This window comes from Zonotrichia albicollis, chromosome 4, assembly GCF_047830755.1.
Source record: "Zonotrichia albicollis isolate bZonAlb1 chromosome 4, bZonAlb1.hap1, whole genome shotgun sequence".
NCBI classification, from domain to species: domain Eukaryota; kingdom Metazoa; phylum Chordata; class Aves; order Passeriformes; family Passerellidae; genus Zonotrichia; species Zonotrichia albicollis.
In genome coordinates, this window is record NC_133822.1 from 61,337,358 (window position 1) to 61,356,104 (window position 18,747).

Below are 18,747 nucleotides of genomic sequence, written 5' to 3' on the forward strand. Positions count from 1 at the left end.
TTATGACCATCTAAAATCTGTTCTCATTTCTATGTATGAGAGTAGTTGATATTTCTGGCTTGGCAGTGCAGACTACATGGCTGATGATGGAGTGAGTATGGGAAGTGACCACATTGATGCAGCATTTTTTTTCATGAAGTTGAAGTTATTGAGAGTTTATTGTTAAACCTTCTTCATTCTCCATCTTCAATGGCAAAGGAATTAAAACCCCTCAACTTGCTTGCTCTACCACGTGTATCCAACACATTATTTACAAAATGTATGCTTCACTTCCCAAAATTCAGTCATCTTTAAGTAACTACTCACCATACATGAACTTCAGACATGAGAGAAGTACCACTTTCCATTGGTCTTATCCCTCAAAAACATCCCATGCAAGTTTTACTAATACTTGGCTTAAGCATACGTTTCCTTTTTGCTTGGATACACCTGGCACAGCTAAAGACATAGAAACAAAAAGCACGGTGGAAAGCAAACCTGATCTGCTACCATAATTCTTACGCTCCTATACTTACACCTGGCATCATGCAAGCCCCAGCATCTTCTTTCCCTGGGCAAAAAACACTGGATAAATGCATCAGTCCATGCTTAAAGCAGTAAATAACTATAATAGAAGAGTGATGAAAAAGACTATTTGGGGGAATTAAACAGTGTGAAAAAACCCAGTCCCAAACACGTGAAAGTGAATTACCGCAAGGAGTATTGTAATTGGATGGCAGTCAGTGCTGTCAGCCAATTTTGGTTACACTCTGAGCAGCAATCCCAAAGCCCACGTTCGTTTTTCCTCTCCTAAGGCTGTCCGTGCCTGTGACCTGCGCTGAACGGAGCAGCTTTTTTATCTTGTGCCGTGAGAGATCACGGACTGAAGCAAATTCATTAGCTTTGCCGTTTCTTACGCTTTTAATGAACTACTGCCGGCTGCGAACATTTAAAACAACAAGGCGCCAACAAAAGCCTCGAGACTGGTCAAGAAGCTGCAAGTTTTCCCTCGCCGTTCGCCTGACTTGAGGCTCTGCGGTCGCGCCGGGGACGCTCCGGAGGGCCCAAAGCTGCTCTGGGACAAGAGTGTGCGGGCCCCGTTGAGGCGGGAATGCCCCCAGCACCGCGGGAACGGCCCCGAACAGCGAGAACGCTCCAGGATCGCGGGAATGGCTCCGGACCGTGAACCGGCCGGAACGATAACGCAGGGCAGGACGCGCAACCTCCCACAGCTCGCCCAGCACAGACTACGCTTCCCGTGAGGCCTCGCGGCAGAGCGCGGGCCGCGGTGTGCGTCAGCGGCGCGAGCAGCCAATCGCGGCGGGGCCGCGGCGAGCGCCGTCCGCCGCCAATGTTGTTTTCGCTGAGTCGAGGTGCTGGTGTTGTTGGCGGCGGCGCCATATTGGAAGGGACGCGCGCCCGCTCTCGAGCAGCCCCTGGGCGCGGGCCCGGCCGCCGCCATGCTGTACCTGGAGGACTATCTGGAGAGTGAGTGTGTGCGCGGCGGGGGCGCCGGGCGGCCGGGCACGGCCGGTGCGGGGGAGCCGGGGGAAGCCGCGGCGAGGAGGCGGCGCTCCCCCTCCCCCACGGCAGCGAGTGACTGACTGGCTCCCTCCTCCCTCCCCCCTCTCTCCCGCTCCCCCGTGTCCCCGCAGTGATCGAGCAGCTTCCCATGGATCTGCGCGACAGGTTCACCGAGATGCGCGAGATGGACCTGCAGGTGCAGAGTACGTGAGTCCCGCCCCCTCCGCCTCCGCCCGCCCCTTGCGCGCCCGCCCCGCTCCGCCCCGCGGGCACCGGCCCCACCGCCGCTCCCCCGCCGCGGGGCGGCACGGCCGGGGAGGCCGAGCCGGCGAGGAAGGAAGGAGGCGAAGCGGCGCCGCTCCGGCCCGCGGCAGCAGTTCCGCCCGCTCTCCCGCGCTGTCCCGGGGCGGTCGCACTCCCTCCCAGCCGTGCCGCGGCTCTCCGGCAGCGCCGCTCTGCCCGGGGGCGTCTCGTCGTCTCCCGCGGGCGGAGGGAGCCGAGCCGAGCGCTGAGGCGAGGGGCGGGGCGGGGCGCACGCCCCTGGCGCTGTCGCGGCAGCCCCCGGCCCGCCCCGCGCCCCCGCCCGCCCGAACGGGGCTGCCTGCCCGCGCTTGTGCTGCTCCCAAAGGCATCTTCCGTGGCACGTCCCAAACTCTTTAGATTTTTGATCCCTAAGAGCAGTGATGGTGGCTTGGAACATGAGTTATGTCCCACTCCTTCCAGTAGGCAGCGGCATGCTCTCCCTGAAACTTTCCAGCCAGCTCCCTTATAGTAACATCGGAAGGTGCCATTTGCTCGGCCCTTTATGCCCTAGCTGACATGCAAACAAATATACTTTATACTTTCGGTTTTATACAAATTATATTTTATACAAATGCCTACTTTTGTATAAATATGTATTTTATACAAAATATAAATACACTTCCAAGTTTCTTTGTAGATCACTATCTCTGCTTACATCCTAATGTAATGCACTGCCTTAGGCTGTTTTCAGGCTGCATTGCCATTTCATCTTTTCTAATGCAATCACATCTGGGACTTAGGTGTCCTGTAACACTGGGTAGCTGTTGCAGTCATTTAACACACAATTAATATGGTTATCTATAACTGTGATCCAAAAGTATTCATTAGTGAAACTGCTACTGCACAAAAGATGAGAGCAACTGCTACTGCACAAAAGATGAGAGCAATCATCAATATGGAAGGGCCAGGTTATTGTAAAGGGGAAGGAGAGAAAGAACAGAGAGTGAAATGACAAGGAAACACTGTATAGGAATACAGAATGCAGCACTAAGTGGGAACAGTTCTATAATACTGTAATGTGCTTTCCATTGGATATTTACTTCAGTGGACACAGCAGGTCTGTTTAACAGGCCTTATTGACACATGTAGAACTGTCTATAGGATTTTTTTGGTATATTATCACCTAAATGTTCTCTTGAGTTCAGTGCTTAAAAGTTGTGGGAGCTGTCATGGCTCCTTCTGGGACATAGCAGCTCTGAAGTCATTATCACCAGGCAGTATCATGAGGGGAAGTGAGCCCTGACTTGGATAGTTTGGAATAAGTTCACAGATTTTACTTCTGTTCCATAAGAAGACAAAGAAAATAGTAGTGATTTTTTTTTAGGTCTGTTTGAGAACTTGAGGCAGCTAGCAGCACCAAGACAGCAGATTGTAATTTCCTCTGCTTTAACTGAAAATGACAAATAGCATTCCATGTTGTATTACTGGAAGTAGTAAATGACAATGAATATTGCATACTAGGACCAACCTTAGGTGTTGACAAAAATTTTCTCAGACCTTGGTACTTCAGTGATTCTTGTGCAGTGATTGGCAGAGTATCCAGACATTTATGAAACTTCTAGACTAGCACCTCTTCAGCATCGCTTGCCCAGCTGCATGATGAACAATATATGCAAACCTGGAGGTTGTTTGGTGTCTCAGGAAGTACTTGAAAGCAGTACTTTGATGAGTGATGCTGTCCCAGAAATCTACATGATTTGTAATTCAGAGATATCTCTGCTACTCCGCTTTAGTGTCATGGTTGACTTTGTATTCTGGCCTGTTTGGACCACACTGACTCCTAATGAGGCAGCTCCTGCTGTTTGTAGTTGGAAGAAACAATAAACTGGGTCTGTCTCCTGTATATTCTGATAAGATTGTTGTGGAAAAAGCAAAGATCGTCTGAATTGGGCTTGACTCTTGAGCTTTAACTGAGCTCCACATGAAGCATAAAATTCATTTCTCTGTTTTAAGTTAAAATCATGGGTTATCAGGATTTCATGGTAAAATATCAGTATCTGGAAAAAGGATTCTGTTCTCATAGAAGTTTTGGCAACTCTCTTGGGAAATTTGATCTAAGAAAAGAGTATCTCAGAATATATTATCACAAGAAAAAATGGATGAAGTTGGTGTAGCAGAGAGAACTTTCCATCTGATTTGGTAGATCAGACCTGAACTTGCCTTTGCCTTTTCTGCTCTTTCAGGAGAAACCAAGTTTCTGTGGAAATTTTCCCCTAGGTGGGTTCACACAGACTGATAACATGCCCTCAATTAAAAGTGAAGAGGGAAGATACTTTTTAAATATTTTCTTCTTTATGGGGCCACTGGAATAACACTTAAAGTGTTTGTGGAGGTAGAGGATAGGAGATAGAATATTTTGTCTGTTGGCTTTTTGGACCAAGTTAGAGCCATTTGCTCAAAGATTTTAGAAGGCTCCATATAAAGTGTGTGCTTGCTTGCCTCTCAGGCTTCTTAATGTTCTCTGCATGGTGCAAGTGGAAAATGTTCATGGTTCAGGTTCTCCAGCTTTAGCCTGTTGTACTCCAGAGCTGTTTGACTACTTTGTCTGGGTCTAAATAAAGTTGATGTGAACTTATGTCCCAGCTGTTATGGCTTGGGATTAATAGTGCTCTGTCCAGTCAGTTGTTAGATTCCTGTTGGTTTTGTTCCTGAATGTTCCCAGTATAAAGACAATTGATTAATATTTTTGATCATTGAGTATGAATGATTTTTGTATATTTATACAAACAGTTCTAGCTGTGAATTTTCACAGAGTTGGGAAGACCCTTGGCCTCTTGGATTTTCAGAGTAAATCATACTTAGGCTTTCATGAGCTTCTTGAACTAATAATTAATTATAATAATAATTATAATAATTAATAATTAATTAATAAATAATTAATTAATTTGCATTTTGTTTTGGCAAGATGTGATCCAGTTGTAATGGTAGTTTCTGGAAAGTTTCTTAGGTGTTTTGCACCCAGAGCCTGAAGTTTGTAGGTGATTCGTGCATTGTCACATTTAATTTAAAACTGATAGCTGGGCAAAATGTCACTGAGAATGCTGGGAAAAAAAACTTAACTACTGTCATCTATCCTGGCACTAGCAAGGCTGTCCAGGCACATTTGACTGAGGCAGCTGCATGTTTTTGGAAATGTGCAAGCTGTTGGGTGCACAAGTGTCCAGCTGTTGCAATAGTAAATTCAGTGGGAGAAGGGTGGAGGGGAAAGGGAAGGGAATCCCTGTTCATGTCTCAATAAACAATGAAAAATGAATAGCTTGTGATTGACATTTTCCTTTCCAGAGATAGTTAATGTTAGAAAATGGGTGGTTTTATTTTTCCCCCCCTTATGATATTTCTCAACTTCATGAAAGTGAGAATCCTCTCCAAATAATAGTTCATCAGTGCATTTACTCCTCTGGGGGGTGGAGGGAATAATTTGTGAGTGCTTTCAATTTGCCCTGCCACTTCCTAGCAAACAGTGGAGAGGCCCTGCACTTAAAGGCAGGGCTTGCTCTTCAGTTGGTCTACCTTTTTGAGACACTAATTTTTTTCAATTATTTGGTTTTGTATTTGACTGTTTCTCTTAGGAGAACATTTTGTTTCCTGCTCAGTTTGTAACTGGCTAGAATGTTCCAAAGTCAGCAGTCTAGAGCCCTGGGTGAGGAGTTTGGGTCGTGCTTTAAGTCACTACCACTGCTCTTAGGGACAAAAAACCTTTAGAACTTGGAGTCCTGCCTGTCCCATACTGGAGAGCACAAGAACCTTGATGAGAATCCTACCAGAATGCAATTCTGCTTCTTGGAAATTAAGGTAAATATTTCCCTCCGCTGTGCACTGTTGCTTGGTTGTTTTGGTTTTTTCTTTTTTTTCTTCTCTAATAGTTTGCACCTCAGTCCTGTCAAGTTTGTTTGAGAAAAAATTTCCCCTTATTTTCTAATGTTTATGTACATGAGAAAATAACATTTGTTTCAATCTTTCCCTATGCTACAGATGCAATGGATCAGCTTGAGCAGAGGGTAAATGAATTTTTTATGAATGCAAAGAAAAACAAACCTGAATGGAGAGAAGAACAAATGACATCAATCAAAAAAGTAAGGATATCATAAGAGTGGGTCAGATTTTTCTTTTGCAAACTAAGACAACCTTAGGAAAAAATAGTTTATGATTGATGGGAGATTTAAGTGTTGAGAACTGTGCCTTCCCTTGGACTTTCATAGAGGTGGATGGAACTACCATGGAGGAGGAAAGTGAGTGGAAGGATTCTTTGATCAAGAATTTCTCTGAAGTTTTACAGAGCACTTGCTAACATTTAAAAAAAATGTAATTGAAATGGTGAGGAAGCCTGAGCTCCCAAGTTTGGAGCTCAGATTTTCTTGGTTTTGTTTGTGTGACGTGAAGTTGCCCAAGTTAATGTGCTTTCTTTTAGAGGATATTTTTCAAGCTTAGATTCAACATTTCCTGTGATTTTCTGCCAATGTCCTTCTACACATTATACATATGGTCTGTTTAGCTTGAGAGAGGGAGGAGTAAGAACATGAATATGAATGTGTTCTGTTTTGTCCTTCAATACTTGAGCATTGGTGATGGTATTTTTAGCAACGTAGCCCATCATTTTGTCAGGAGAAACCCCTTTGTAATCTCCTACAGTGGCTATTTCAGCCCCTAATTTGGGTAAAGGTTGTTCTTTAATTAATGCAAATAGGTTTTTAAAATCTGAAGAGAAAAAAGGTCAGAGCTCTGACTCCACTGGAATAAATGAAAAATTGTTGTTGACTTTCGTTGAATCAAAACTTCAGTAGTTTTCACAGAAGTTACTATTCAGTGGAAGTTGAGAATTAAAAGGCAGTAAAATCTGTTCAACTCTAAAGTACAAGCATTTGAAAACATACTTTTTTTAAACTTTTGTCTGAATTCTCATAGGTAGAGGAGACTTCTAGATTGTTTTAGTCAAATTATTTAGAATGCACTCATGAGTTAGAGAAACTTATTTTAAAGCAATTTAAATTATATACAATATTATTTCTGTTTAACTAGAATGCTGGAAAGGCTTCCCCACAGAGTACTTCAGCATCATTTTGAAGAGCAGTAGGATTTGTGGTGGTCCTGAAATAAAAGACATGCTCTTATTTTAAGTTCATAACATGATGCTGAGTAATATAAAATAAATCCAAGATTGTTTAATTTCTTGTAGCATTTCTTGCAGTAGGAAGTGTCTCCTTCTTGTAATGTGGCTTTTTTTAACACAGGGAAAATAATTTGATTTATATATCTCATTTAAAATGCAGATGATTGTTGTTTACAGAAAAATTTCAGTCTTTCTGAAAACTGACTTAAATTTGTCCTTTTGATTTACATTTTATGCTTCATAACAGCAGCTTAAACTTACTGAAATTAATTCTGTTACATTAATTTTTTTTTTTAATTCTCTTCATAACAGGATTATTATAAAGCTTTGGAAGATGCAGATGAAAAAGTGCAACTGGCTAATCAAATATATGATCTGGTAAGTGGACACAAGAGTTGTGGCGAATTACCTAAATTTATGCCCTGGGAAGTTCTAAGCATTTTGATAAGCACTGCAGTCATGCTGCAGTGTGCTGTACTTTTATGTTGTCTGCATACAGATGTTTTGCTGATGAAAGAAACATTTTATATTTTATTGACTTTTAAGAGTTTTGGATAGTAAGTGTCACTTAAATATAAATCAGAGAAATAGTATTAGAAATCCTAAGATTTTAATGCATGGTTTCAGCCTGTTTAGGAGACTGGTTGAGAGAATCCTTTGTCATACAGTGTTGAGGAGTCCAGGAAGGCTGGGCATTCTTCAAGAAGGAAATCTTAAATGTATAGGAGCAGCCCATCCCCATGTGCCAAAAGAGAAGCCAGAAGGGAAGAAGACCAGCCCGGCTAAATACAGAGCTTTGGCTTCAATTTGGGGGAAAAAAGAGAGTGTATCACCTTGGGAAGAATGGGCAGGCAACTTGAGAAGACTGCAAGAATTTTATGAGGTTGTGTGGGGAGATATATTAGAAGGGCCAAAGCCCAAGTTTATCTGGTTACTGTTGTGAAAGACAAAAAACATTTAAAAAAATATATCAGCAATAAAAGAAGGGCTGTGGAAAAATCTCCATCCTTTACTGGATACAGAGATAAACATAGTGATGGAGGATGAAGAAAAGGCAGAGGTACTTAATGCCTTCATTGCTGCACAATATTTAACAGCAAGCCCAGTTGTTCTCAGAATACCCAGCCCCCAGAGCTGGAGCAAGTGGGTGGGGGGCAGAATGAAGTCCCCATAACTCAAGGGAGTCAACAACCTGCTGTGCCACTGAGACACACACGAGTCTGGGGCTGTGATGGGATCCTCCCCACTGAGGGAGATAGTGGAAAAGGTCACTGAGCCACTCTTGGGTGTTTCCCAGAGGTCCCAATTGACTGGAAATGAGCAATGTAATGCCCATGTACAAGAAGGGTTAGAAAGAGCATCTAGGGAAGTAAGGGCCTGTCAGCCTGACCGTGCTGGGGAGGGTCATGGAGCAGATCATCCTGAGTGTCATGACACAGCACCAACGGGACAGCCAGGGAATCGAGCCCAGGCAGAGCGGGTGAAGGAGAGGCAGGTCTTGCTTGGCTGACCTGATCTTCAGTGATGAAATGACCTGCTTAGTACATGAGGGAAAGGCTATGGATGTTGTCTACCTGGACTTCAGTAAAGCCTTGGACACTGTTTCCTACAGAACTCTCCTGGAGAAATTGGCTGCTAACACCTTGGGCATTTTTTCATTGGGTGAAAAATGGGATGGATGGCCAGACCCAGAGAGGGATGGCATGTGATTAAGGTTTATTTATTTTACATTTCTCAAGAGAACAGAACCTGCAAGTCAGACTACACTCAAATATTGGAGACATAAAACAACTGCTTTAGTTCCACTACAACTAGCCAAAAGTTTGTTCTAGAAGTTGGAACTGCCTCTTCTCTTTTGCTCAGCTGATAACTGGAAAAACCTCCCAGTTTTTATAAAGATGGGTAAATTTTGCTGTGTGATTACAGATGTAGAAAGCATTTGGAATGTAGTCTTTCTTTTCACGATAGTGAGTTGAGATTTTTTTTTTAATTAATTTTCAATACCCAACAGCACATCATAGTTTGCTGAAATGCACAGGAGTCTCCACTTTCATTTGAGACTCAATACACCAAATTTATTGGTACTTATAGTGGCACAAAAATTGCACACAGGTTTCAGTTCAGAACTTGCAATTTCCCCAAAGCAGCCCAATTTCTACTAAAGTCCATGTCATTTACTGTTCTTTCTCTTCCTTATTAAGTTTTCATAACTAGAGCACCTCCAAGTTTTCCTCATCTTTATTTCTGAAAAGAAGTGTCTTGGAGCTTTCCCTGTGCTATTTTGGTGTTAACAACAGTGTCTCTTCTGAGGGAGATAAATGGAGGTGACCAAGAAGATCCCTTTTGTGCATTATTTTGCTTAGTGCTGCATGGTACAAAACTGCTGGAAGGGAAATACTTAGCAGGCCTGAGATGAAGGATGTAGATATTCATGTTCCAGAACTGGATGCTATTTATTTCTGCTTTATCTAACAAACAGGTAGACCGTCACTTGAGAAAATTGGACCAGGAACTTGCTAAATTTAAAATGGAACTTGAAGCAGATAATGCTGGAATTACAGAAATATTAGAGAGACGTAAGTATGCATGTTTTTCTTTAAGAACTTGACAGACTTTCTGTCAATTTCCAGAATTAAACTATCATACACTTGTTAGTGGCTGCCAGTATTTTCACCCACGTTTTAACCCACTTTGAAATTTTAGTTTAACCCACTCTCAGATTTTAGTTTCAACCTCGATTTATACCAGTAAAATCAAAATACATTTGAGTAAGTAGAATAATTTCACACAACTGTTGTCCTTGTGAATTGCTACAGTAAGATACATAATTCTTTATACCTGTTTTTAATGGTTGTAGGAAGGTACATAATTCTTTAAACCTGTTTTTAATGGTTGTAGGTATTGAGCCAAGTACTTTGGCCTAAGCATTCCACCTACCCAGTTGCAAGGGTAACATTTCTTCCTTGAAGTGATTGCCACCAAACTAAGGAGGTTCATTATTTTAGTTTCCCATGTACTTGGTGGTTTTCTATTTTAAAGGGGCAAGAATGGGTTGTTCTGTAATGGGCCAGTGAAGGAAAAACATTTTATGTAAGAAACCTGCATGTTAAATACAGCCATGCTGGTATTTGGAATGTGAATAAAAATGTAAAGTTACAGCTTTTTCCCCAGCTTGGTGTAGAAGAATCTACACCAAGCTGTCTTTTCTGTATGTATCAGCATTTAGACATCAAATTCAAATGTGATAAATTTCTGAGTTGATGTAACTGCTGTGATTATGGAGGCAGTGGCTGTCCTCATAGCCAAAGGTAGTGAAAATTTACTTAAGTCACTTGTGGATATTAGGAACAAGCATTCTTTCTTGGAACTTTTTGTGGCTGAGTTGTATAAGCTGGGAGTTTGGGGCTATTTTATTTGTAATTGCTATTACAAATAACAGGCACAATATAAGAAAACTCTAAATTAAATGCTGTTCATTAACTAGCAATTACAGAAAATGACTAGTTTACTTTAGTTTAAATCCCAGTTGGTTTTAGGATGCAGTGCTACCTTCTGTAGAACCACATGTTTGGAGAGGTTGCTAGACAGGATTTCAAGAAATCAAAATAGAGAAGCACTGTATTGCATGTTGCATCTTTAAGGTTTGTTCTGTTTGAGGGTTTTGTTTCCTTGTTTGTTTTTAAATAAAACTAAAAGTAGAAGACTTAACATTTTTAGCTTTCAGAGCAAGTAAATACATGAGGTTGAAGTCCCACCAGAGGGCAGCCTTTGGGCAAGTTCATTACGTGATTGAAGTTCTCTCAGCCAAAATAGCTCCTTATGCTTTGATCCTCTTCTAGAATAATTATATTAAACTTTTGTAATATTTATGTATTACTCATGTATTTCAGTGCTTTTTGAAAGCACTGGAAGAGGTAAAGAAATGCTGAGGATACAGATTTTGAAAAATGAATGTGAATTGCGTTCTTGTTTTGTCGTCTGTGTGAATGCAAGTTGGTAGGTATTGCAACTACTTAAAAATCTTTCTGTTAGAGTTTGGAGAACAAAATATTGTATATTGTTCCAAATTTATAGCCAAAGTCTCTCCTATGGTGTGATTAAGTAGCCTCATCTTAACCAGAAATATTATTCTTAGACGTATACTTGGATTTATGCCTGTCTGACCTTTTCCTTTGGGGGGGATGGGGAGGATGAGGGTGGGATTTGTTGTTGTTTTGTTGGTTTTGTGGGGTTTTTTGTTTTGTTTTTATTTGTATTGTTGCTCTGTGTATTTTGGATGTTAAGAAAATCTGGATGATCTGCAGCCATTTCTTTTGAATGTTAAAATCTTCTTTAAAGATGAAACTGCTATTTTCTTGAGTTTTGACTGAATGTGACAAGGTAGACTCAATGGAACAAGATGCCTTGTTTATACAGTTTACATTGTTCAGTCTTCAGTTTATACTGGTATAGATGGTCTGTACTTTTGGTGCAGCCATTCTGCAATTCATTTGACTAAGTGGCTTGGTGAGGGCAATGTTCTTGTTTCTTCTTATTTGCCTTGATTTTAAGTTCTTGATTTCAACAAGCAGTCATCAATTTTTATTTGAGAACTAATCTCACTGGTTTGTGGCTGTACTGTAGAAATGGTTTCAACGCCAGCAAAAATTCTTCTGATTAAAATAAATATAACTGCATTTTGATTTGGTTAATATTTTAAAAATCCCTTTAGTATGTAAAAGTTAAACCATTGCCAACTCTCAATTTTTGCGTCCTTCTTACCTCCCTCTTAGGGTCTCTGGAGCTGGATACACCAGCACAGCCTGTGAATAACCATCACTCCCATTCTCACACTCCAGTAGAGAGTAAGTATTTGAAACTTAAAAACATGGCCACTGTTTATGTTTCCTTTGGGGTTTTTTTTTTGTTGAGAAGTATGAGGAAAAAGATGGTTTAGAACGTTTTTCCCCTCCATCATTGCAAGGAGAAAACAAAGCATAATAAACACTAATCATATCTGTTAAGAAGTGCAAGAATAAAATAGGTTTTGCTGGTGGGAATTGGTTGAAAGTGCTAGCATAATTTGACTTTAAAGCTGAATAGATTTTAAATTTCTTTTAATTTATTTCATTTAGAAAGGAAACACAATCCATCTCACCATAGTACAACAGATCATGTTCCTGAAAAGAAGTTTAAATCTGAAGCTCTTCTATCTACCCTGACATCAGATGCTTCTAAAGAAAACACACCAGGTAATCCTAATTGTCTTTCATTTCATTGCTTTTTAGTCAGAAGAGAAACTTAATTATATTTGTGAGTTAGTCTTCTGAAATCACAGAATCATGGAATAGGTAAGGTTGAAAGGGACCCCAGTGGGTCATCTGGTGCAGCCTCCCTGCTCCAGCAGGGCCATCCCAGAGCACATGGCACCGGGTTGTGTCCAGACAGTTGTTGAATATCTCCAGTGAGGGAGACTCCATAGACTCTCTGGAGGCTGTTCCTATGCAACCTGTCCTGTGTGTAGCCACCTGCACAGTACAGAAGTTCTTCCTTATATTCAGGTGGAGCTTCCTGTGCAATCAGGTCCTGTTGCCTCTTGTCCCATTGCTTGGGAGCCCTGGCTCCATCCCCTTGACCTTCTCCCTTGAGATGCTCACAGCCAGAGATGGGGTCCCCTCTCAGTCATCTCTTCTCGAGGCTGAACAGGCCCAGCTCCCTCCCTCAGCCTTTCCTCATAAGGGAGGTGCTCCAGTACCTTAATCACCTTTTCTTCACTCCACTGGACCCACTGCAGGAGCTCCATGTCTCTTGCACTGAGCAGCCCAGAACAGGACACAGCACTCCAGATGCAGCTTTGCTAGGGCTGAGTGAGGGGCAGGATCACCTCCCTCAACCTTCTGGCCATGCTTTTCCTAATGCTCCCCAGGACACCATTGGCCTTCTTAGCCCCCAGAGAACACTGCTGGCTCAGGGACAGTTTGTTGTTCACCAGAACCATGAGGTCCTTCTCCACAAGGTGGCTTTTCAGCAGGTCAGCCCACAGCCTCTGCTGTTGCATGGGGTTATTCCTCTCCAGGTGCACTGCACTTTCCTTTGTGGAATTTCTAGACCCTGTGCCATCAATAAAGACCTTCTGGGATCTGTCATTCAGCCAGTCCTCAATCAGAGACTGATACCCCTTTCCCTGGGATTTTCAGTAACTTGAAACATGAGAAATTACAGGCATTCTTAGTCATCTGTGTTTTCCATGAAGTGTGTCTGCTTTGTTGTCATTTAATAGCTGTATGATGGCTGTTTCTTTTTATTTACACTTTGAAGAAGATAATAGTACAGTTTCATTCAGCTAGTAGTACAAATATAAGAGATGAATGCATTATTTTTGGGAAGAAAATGCAGACAACAGTTTCCAAAGTAAGGGAAAAGAATTTTCACACCTTTTTTTAAGAGTTGGTCCGAAAATAAATTTTTTTCATGTGTTGTCTATGTCAAAAGAAAAGTCTTTTTGTATATAGTGACTAAAAAAACCTAAACCTTTCTGCCTAGTCTCAATATTAAGGTGTTTCATAGTTTCTTTTCTAAAAATAAAAGACTAAGGAGTTATATAGTAAATCAGATACCTCAGTCATGTTTTAAGTCAGTTTTAAGTCATTTCAGTCATGTCTATTTCAGTTTTCTTTTGAAGAAGCTTCACTTGAGGCTGCAAATAAAATGTAGTTATATTTGGGCAGCTGTCATTCTGCAGATGACCCTGGAAATTGTTTTGCATTAAAACTGATCTATAGTTTTTAGAATTAAGATTGTTCAAAGTTTTACTTCAGAAACAGTATAGGTGTGTAATCATTCTTACCTTCTTCTTGATGATTATAGTAGTGAGAATTGTTTCAATATAGGCATAGGTATGGCAGCTGTATCTGTTGTTTGATAGCTGAGCATCATAGTGAGAGCTCTCTTTCTAAAAGGACTCCTTGCACATGAGGACAGATAGGGAACAAACTTCTCTTTTTTTTCCCCCATCAACGAATACTGTCTGTGTCTAATTACTTTTAAAGCCTTTTTTCCATATGGTTAGACTGCTCTGATGCGTAAACGGAGTTCCTACTCTTTCACTGGCTATCATATAACTCTTCTTAAAATGCAAAGGAATTTAGTTTCATTTTAAATTTCATAAATGTGTTCTGTTCATCAAGGGTGTCGAAACAGTAATTCATCATCCTCTTCAAACAATGCATACAATACAAACTCTTCTCAACCATTGGCATCATATAACCTGGGCTCATTATCTTCAGGATCCGGGGCCGGTGCAATTACCATGGCAGCAGCTCAAGCAGTGCAAGCCACGGCACAGGTAATGTCAAACTATTCTTGTCATCATCCCATCTGCTTATGATTAAGAAAAAAGGCTAGTACTGGTTTTGTTTGTTGTTTTTTAATCTGAATTCCCATGATCGCTTTCAGCTGATGTGATTCAGTTCTTATATTAGAATTTTATTATTATGCGACAGTTTCATCCTGTTTAGCTGGCCTACAGGGACAGCTTGTTTTCTGACTTTTCCTGGAAGATGTTCTCACACATTTCACTGCTTTCTGCACATAATTTCATTAACAAGGTAACAAGTGAACCTGTGCATATCAGTAGCAGTTAGCAGCCTTATGTAGTAGCTTTACTGTGTAATCTGATACAACATCAGCATTCCTTTTAGATGAAGGAGGGAAGACGAACATCCAGTCTAAAAGCCAGCTATGAAGCCTTTAAGAACAATGATTTTCAGCTTGGAAGAGAATTTTCATTGTCCAGAGATTCAGCTGGATATTCATCATCAGCTCTGGCATCGACATTAACTCAGACGTTAAGTTCATCAACCACAGATTCACGAAGTGGCAGAAAAAGCAAGTAGGTTTTCTTACTTGTTGACTGTAATTATAAATTTGAAGGCAGATGAGCTTTTTTTTAAAAAGTTCATGGGCTGTAATAGAATACATTGTATTTAATATCTGTGGGAGGGAATCAGCAGAAGGTAGTTACTGCCTCTTGGCCATTTTTTGTGCAGGGCTGTGTTCTTTAGTTCTTCCACTTCTTTTTCTTTAAGCAAACTCTATTGATCTGCATTTTTATCTGAGATAGAATCAATTTTCTTCCCTCACTTTTGTGTGTTTTGGAGAGGATTGATTTAACAGCAATTGTTGGGAATTACTGTGCAATGGTTTGTAAATGGTTTTGAAATAACCTGGAGATGTCTGATGCCAAGTAAACATGACACTTTCTAATGACTGACCGTGTAGAACAAGGAATGAATTTCATTTCTGAATGAAGTTTTAAAATATTTTTAACAACACAACGTCACAACACGTTCAACAATCAGAACTTGTACTTGAAAGAATTTATCTCAAAATACCCATCCTTTTAAATTGTCTTGAGTTTTTTTTCTTCATTCAAATTTGTGTGTATTCACAACTCAGTTAATAATGCTGTTTGAGAAGCATTTTTCATCTATGAATATCTTGGGTGTCAGGTCTGACCTATAAGCAAAAGCAGAGAAATTTTATTCTGGCACCATTCCTATGGAGTGATTGCTGATGCTTGAGTGGAGATTAACAGAGAATCAGTCATCTTCAAAGCAGTTATCTATTGCACATGACATACAACATTATTTATATGTAAATTCCTGTTTTATTGGTAACAGTTTTTATAAGGACTTGACACCAAAGTTATTGATGGAAAACTTTGTGAAGAAGAGCATTTGTTAAAGCCACTAGACAGTTTAGATCTGTTGAATTCCATTGATTGGAGCAGCACAACCTGCACTTGTAAGCTGGTGTGACTTGCTTCCTTTTCCAAGAGCATACAGTGGGTGCATTCCAGTGCTTGCAGTGGTTGAATGAAATGTGATGGTGAATGATAGCTTTGGGATTTACATACTGCAGCAGTTCAGAGACAACAAAGTACTTGTTTAGTGATTCTTTAACTTGGCAGAAAATAAATCATCTATGCACTTTTTTTCCTTTTTTCTTTTTACTCTTCCTCAGAAGCAACAACAAATCCTCAAGTCAGCAGTCCTCATCATCATCTTCTTCTTCCTCTCTGTCATCATGTTCTTCTTCATCTGCGCTGGCACAAGAACTGTCTCAGCAAACAGCAGTAATACCAGAGTCTGATTCTAACAGCCAGGTTGATTGGACCTATGATCCAAATGAGCCACGTTACTGTATTTGCAATCAGGTAAGGATGGCCTCCAAACTGAAATACAACTACAGCTGCTGTTTTGATGTAGATGAACTTCCTTCTCTGAATGCTAATTTTGAAAAAACTGTATTTTTACTCTCGAACTTCTGATCTGTTTTTATTTACTTACTGGTGGTGTGAATAATGAACTGTTGAAGCTAAAAATAGTCAGTTTTTTAAGTGATGTGATATCCTTGGAGAGTTTTAAATCTTGTAATGGAGACTTCAGGAATAATTAAATGTAAAAAAATATTGAGAGGGTTTCCAGTGAATTTTGTTTTTTATCCAATCTGAAAAATGCAGATGTATCTCCTTTTGCATAAACAGTTTTGGAAAATCAATTCACTATGAACATGATGGTGTTTGGGTTGTGTAACAAAAGTAAAATGAAAATGTTATTACTGCTATTAATGGAAAAACTCTCAAAGGAAGAAATTTGAATGTTGGCCCTTTCAAAATGTGATTGCTAACAGGATTTTTTTCTTATTTTACTAGGTGTCCTATGGTGAAATGGTAGGCTGTGATAACCAAGATGTAAGTAACAAAGTTCTAAAGGCTCATGAGAGGCTTATGCATATAACTATTGCATGTAGGAGTTGCTTTTTTTTTAGAGTTTGTTTTTGAGTAGAGTTTTTTAGAGTTAAGTGCGTATGATTTGAACCATCTTCAGGAAACTTCTCAGGTCTCCACATGGCTTAGATTCTTTTAGAAACTTGCAGCCTTTGCTAGGTTCAAAAATGTGCTGCTTCAAAATATCCTTTATTTCTGTGAATTTTACAGCTATTTCACTACCAATAAGAGTTGTCCTTTTCAAATAAAAAAGTTTTCAAAGAACAGTTGAATATAATAATGTATTTACTGAGATAACTACATTTAAACAGAAGTGAGTGATAAGATTTCTTTGTCAAACTAAGTATTTCAAAGCACAATATACTTCTTTGGCTCTGTAATGTGAGTCCATATATGACTCCTAGAATTTTTACCATTTTTCTTAGTGTACTGAGTGTATGTTGCAGATCTTCCCCTCTCCTTGTTTTGTCCAGTGACTGGTGTGAAATGCAGAATCTACACTTTCTACTCGTGTTCCATTCTCATAGAATTGTATTTGTGATATGCATTTTGAAAAAAACCCCAATTCACAAACCCTCTCTTTTTATAGTGCCCAATTGAGTGGTTCCACTATGGATGTGTTGGACTGACAGAAGCACCAAAAGGGAAATGGTACTGTCCACAGTGTACAGCTGCAATGAAGAGAAGAGGCAGCAGACATAAATAAGTTTGTTCATCTGGAAAAAAATTGCATAATAAAGCTTTTATAAAGGACTTGGGAGGGGAGGGGCAACTCTCAGCACACTTCCTTGCAACCACTGAAGAGTAACATAGCAATCATAGAATGGTATGGTTGGAAGGGACCGTAAAGATCTTCTAGTTCCAGCCCCCAGTCATAAGATCTTGAACTATTGGTTTTGATAAGTCATGTTTTAATATTGTAGGTAAATTATTTATGCACCTTGATGTGCTACAGATACTATTCCAGTGAGCCTTGGATTGTTCCAGTGGCCAGCATATGCAGATATTTGTACTATCAAACCATTTTCTCTAAGCAGTGGGCATTCTACAAGTACTCAATCTTCCAAAAATTCCGATAAGTCAAGATTTTAAATGTATGTTTTATATACAACAGATATATTCTGCTGCATGTACTGTACTCAAGAGCTGTTACGTAACACTATGTATATTAATAGTGCAAAAAGTCAGTGCTTCTGAAAGGAAAAAGAGACAGTGGTTTTTAAAATGCCTTTATAGCTTTGGTTCTTTATGAAACTTAATTCAGCAGGCTGAAGAAAATGGTTCTTGTATACAGCGGGCTGTTGTCCTTTAGGGTACTTGAGTATGTAAAGACAAAAAATGCTGTAGAATACAACAAACTTGTGCCATTAGTCTTTCTATGTTTCTGCTCCAGAGAAGGCGGAGGCCATAAGAAGAAAAAAAGGTGTTAAAGTGACAATAAATTTTTATACCAAATGTGTTTATTTTTTTGTGCAAGTAATCCTTTAAATTTGAATTGTATTAGGTGTAAAATAAAAGAACCTCAACTCCTCAGATTAATGTTTCCTGTACATTTGTCAAAAAAAAAAGATTTCTGACTGAAATGGTTTCACAAATTTCCTTTCTATTCCTGGCTCTTTAATGCAGCAGCATTGAACAGAAAGATGAGGTTTATGCCTGTTTTTTCCTTCCTTCTTCTTTCCACTATTAAAAAATATGTTTTCCCTTTGAAATAAAGATTTTACTTCAGCCCTGTGTTAGGCTGAAAGACTGTGGCTGTCATGTGGGAGCTTTCCAGACCCATGAAGAGAAGAGAGGGAGAGAAGGAAGCAGTTCCATTGCATGACCGTGCAAATAGTGCCAAGGGAATAAAACCAGATAGGTCCATTAGGAATAAGAGTATGTGCAGAGAATGAAACCAGGCTTCTGTCACACCATGTTTTTTCAAAATGAAAGAAGTAGGCATTTAAAGTCCATGAACTCAGGAAAAGTAGATTTGAAAAAAGGGAAATGTTAGTATGAATGATAAATAGACTTTGGCAAAAGGATAGGATGGAAGTTCATGAAAATAAACAGCAAGAAGCAG

At 40.1% G+C, this 18,747-nt stretch overlaps 1 protein-coding gene across 5 annotated transcripts; it reads left to right on the forward strand.

Annotated features, from left to right (window-relative positions):
- The first annotated feature begins 793 nt into the window (after positions 1-793).
- ING3 (inhibitor of growth family member 3) lies at positions 794-18,217 on the forward strand. Of its 5 annotated transcripts, none has more exons than XM_026790323.2 (12): positions 794-1,467; positions 1,635-1,699; positions 5,779-5,879; positions 7,226-7,291; positions 9,393-9,489; positions 11,686-11,757; positions 12,028-12,144; positions 14,179-14,237; positions 14,593-14,783; positions 15,917-16,109; positions 16,608-16,646; positions 17,272-18,217. In XM_026790323.2, the coding sequence occupies exons 1-12, from the start codon at positions 1,331-1,333 to the stop codon at positions 17,386-17,388; spliced, it is 1,254 nt and encodes a 417-aa protein (XP_026646124.1). In that variant the 5' UTR covers positions 794-1,330; the 3' UTR covers positions 17,389-18,217. The 5 variants fall into 5 exon arrangements, with proteins under 5 accessions (XP_026646124.1, XP_026646123.1, XP_005482011.1 ...); XM_026790322.2 differs by having other exon boundaries at positions 795-1,467; positions 14,080-14,237; XM_005481954.4 differs by having other exon boundaries at positions 1,289-1,467; positions 1,635-1,706; positions 14,080-14,237.
- The last annotated feature ends 530 nt before the right edge of the window (positions 18,218-18,747 follow it).

Excerpts from the sequence above, each read along its gene's own strand:
- ING3 (XM_026790322.2), top strand. The coding sequence starts at position 1,331 with ATGTTGTTTTCGCTGAGTCGAGGTGCTGGTGTTGTTGGCGGCGGCGCC. Across the intron at positions 11,758-12,027 it reads TTCTCACACTCCAGTAGAGA|AAAGGAAACACAATCCATCT; the intron begins GTAAGTATTTGA and ends TATTTCATTTAG. Across the intron at positions 14,784-15,916 it reads CGAAGTGGCAGAAAAAGCAA|AAGCAACAACAAATCCTCAA; the intron begins GTAGGTTTTCTT and ends ACTCTTCCTCAG.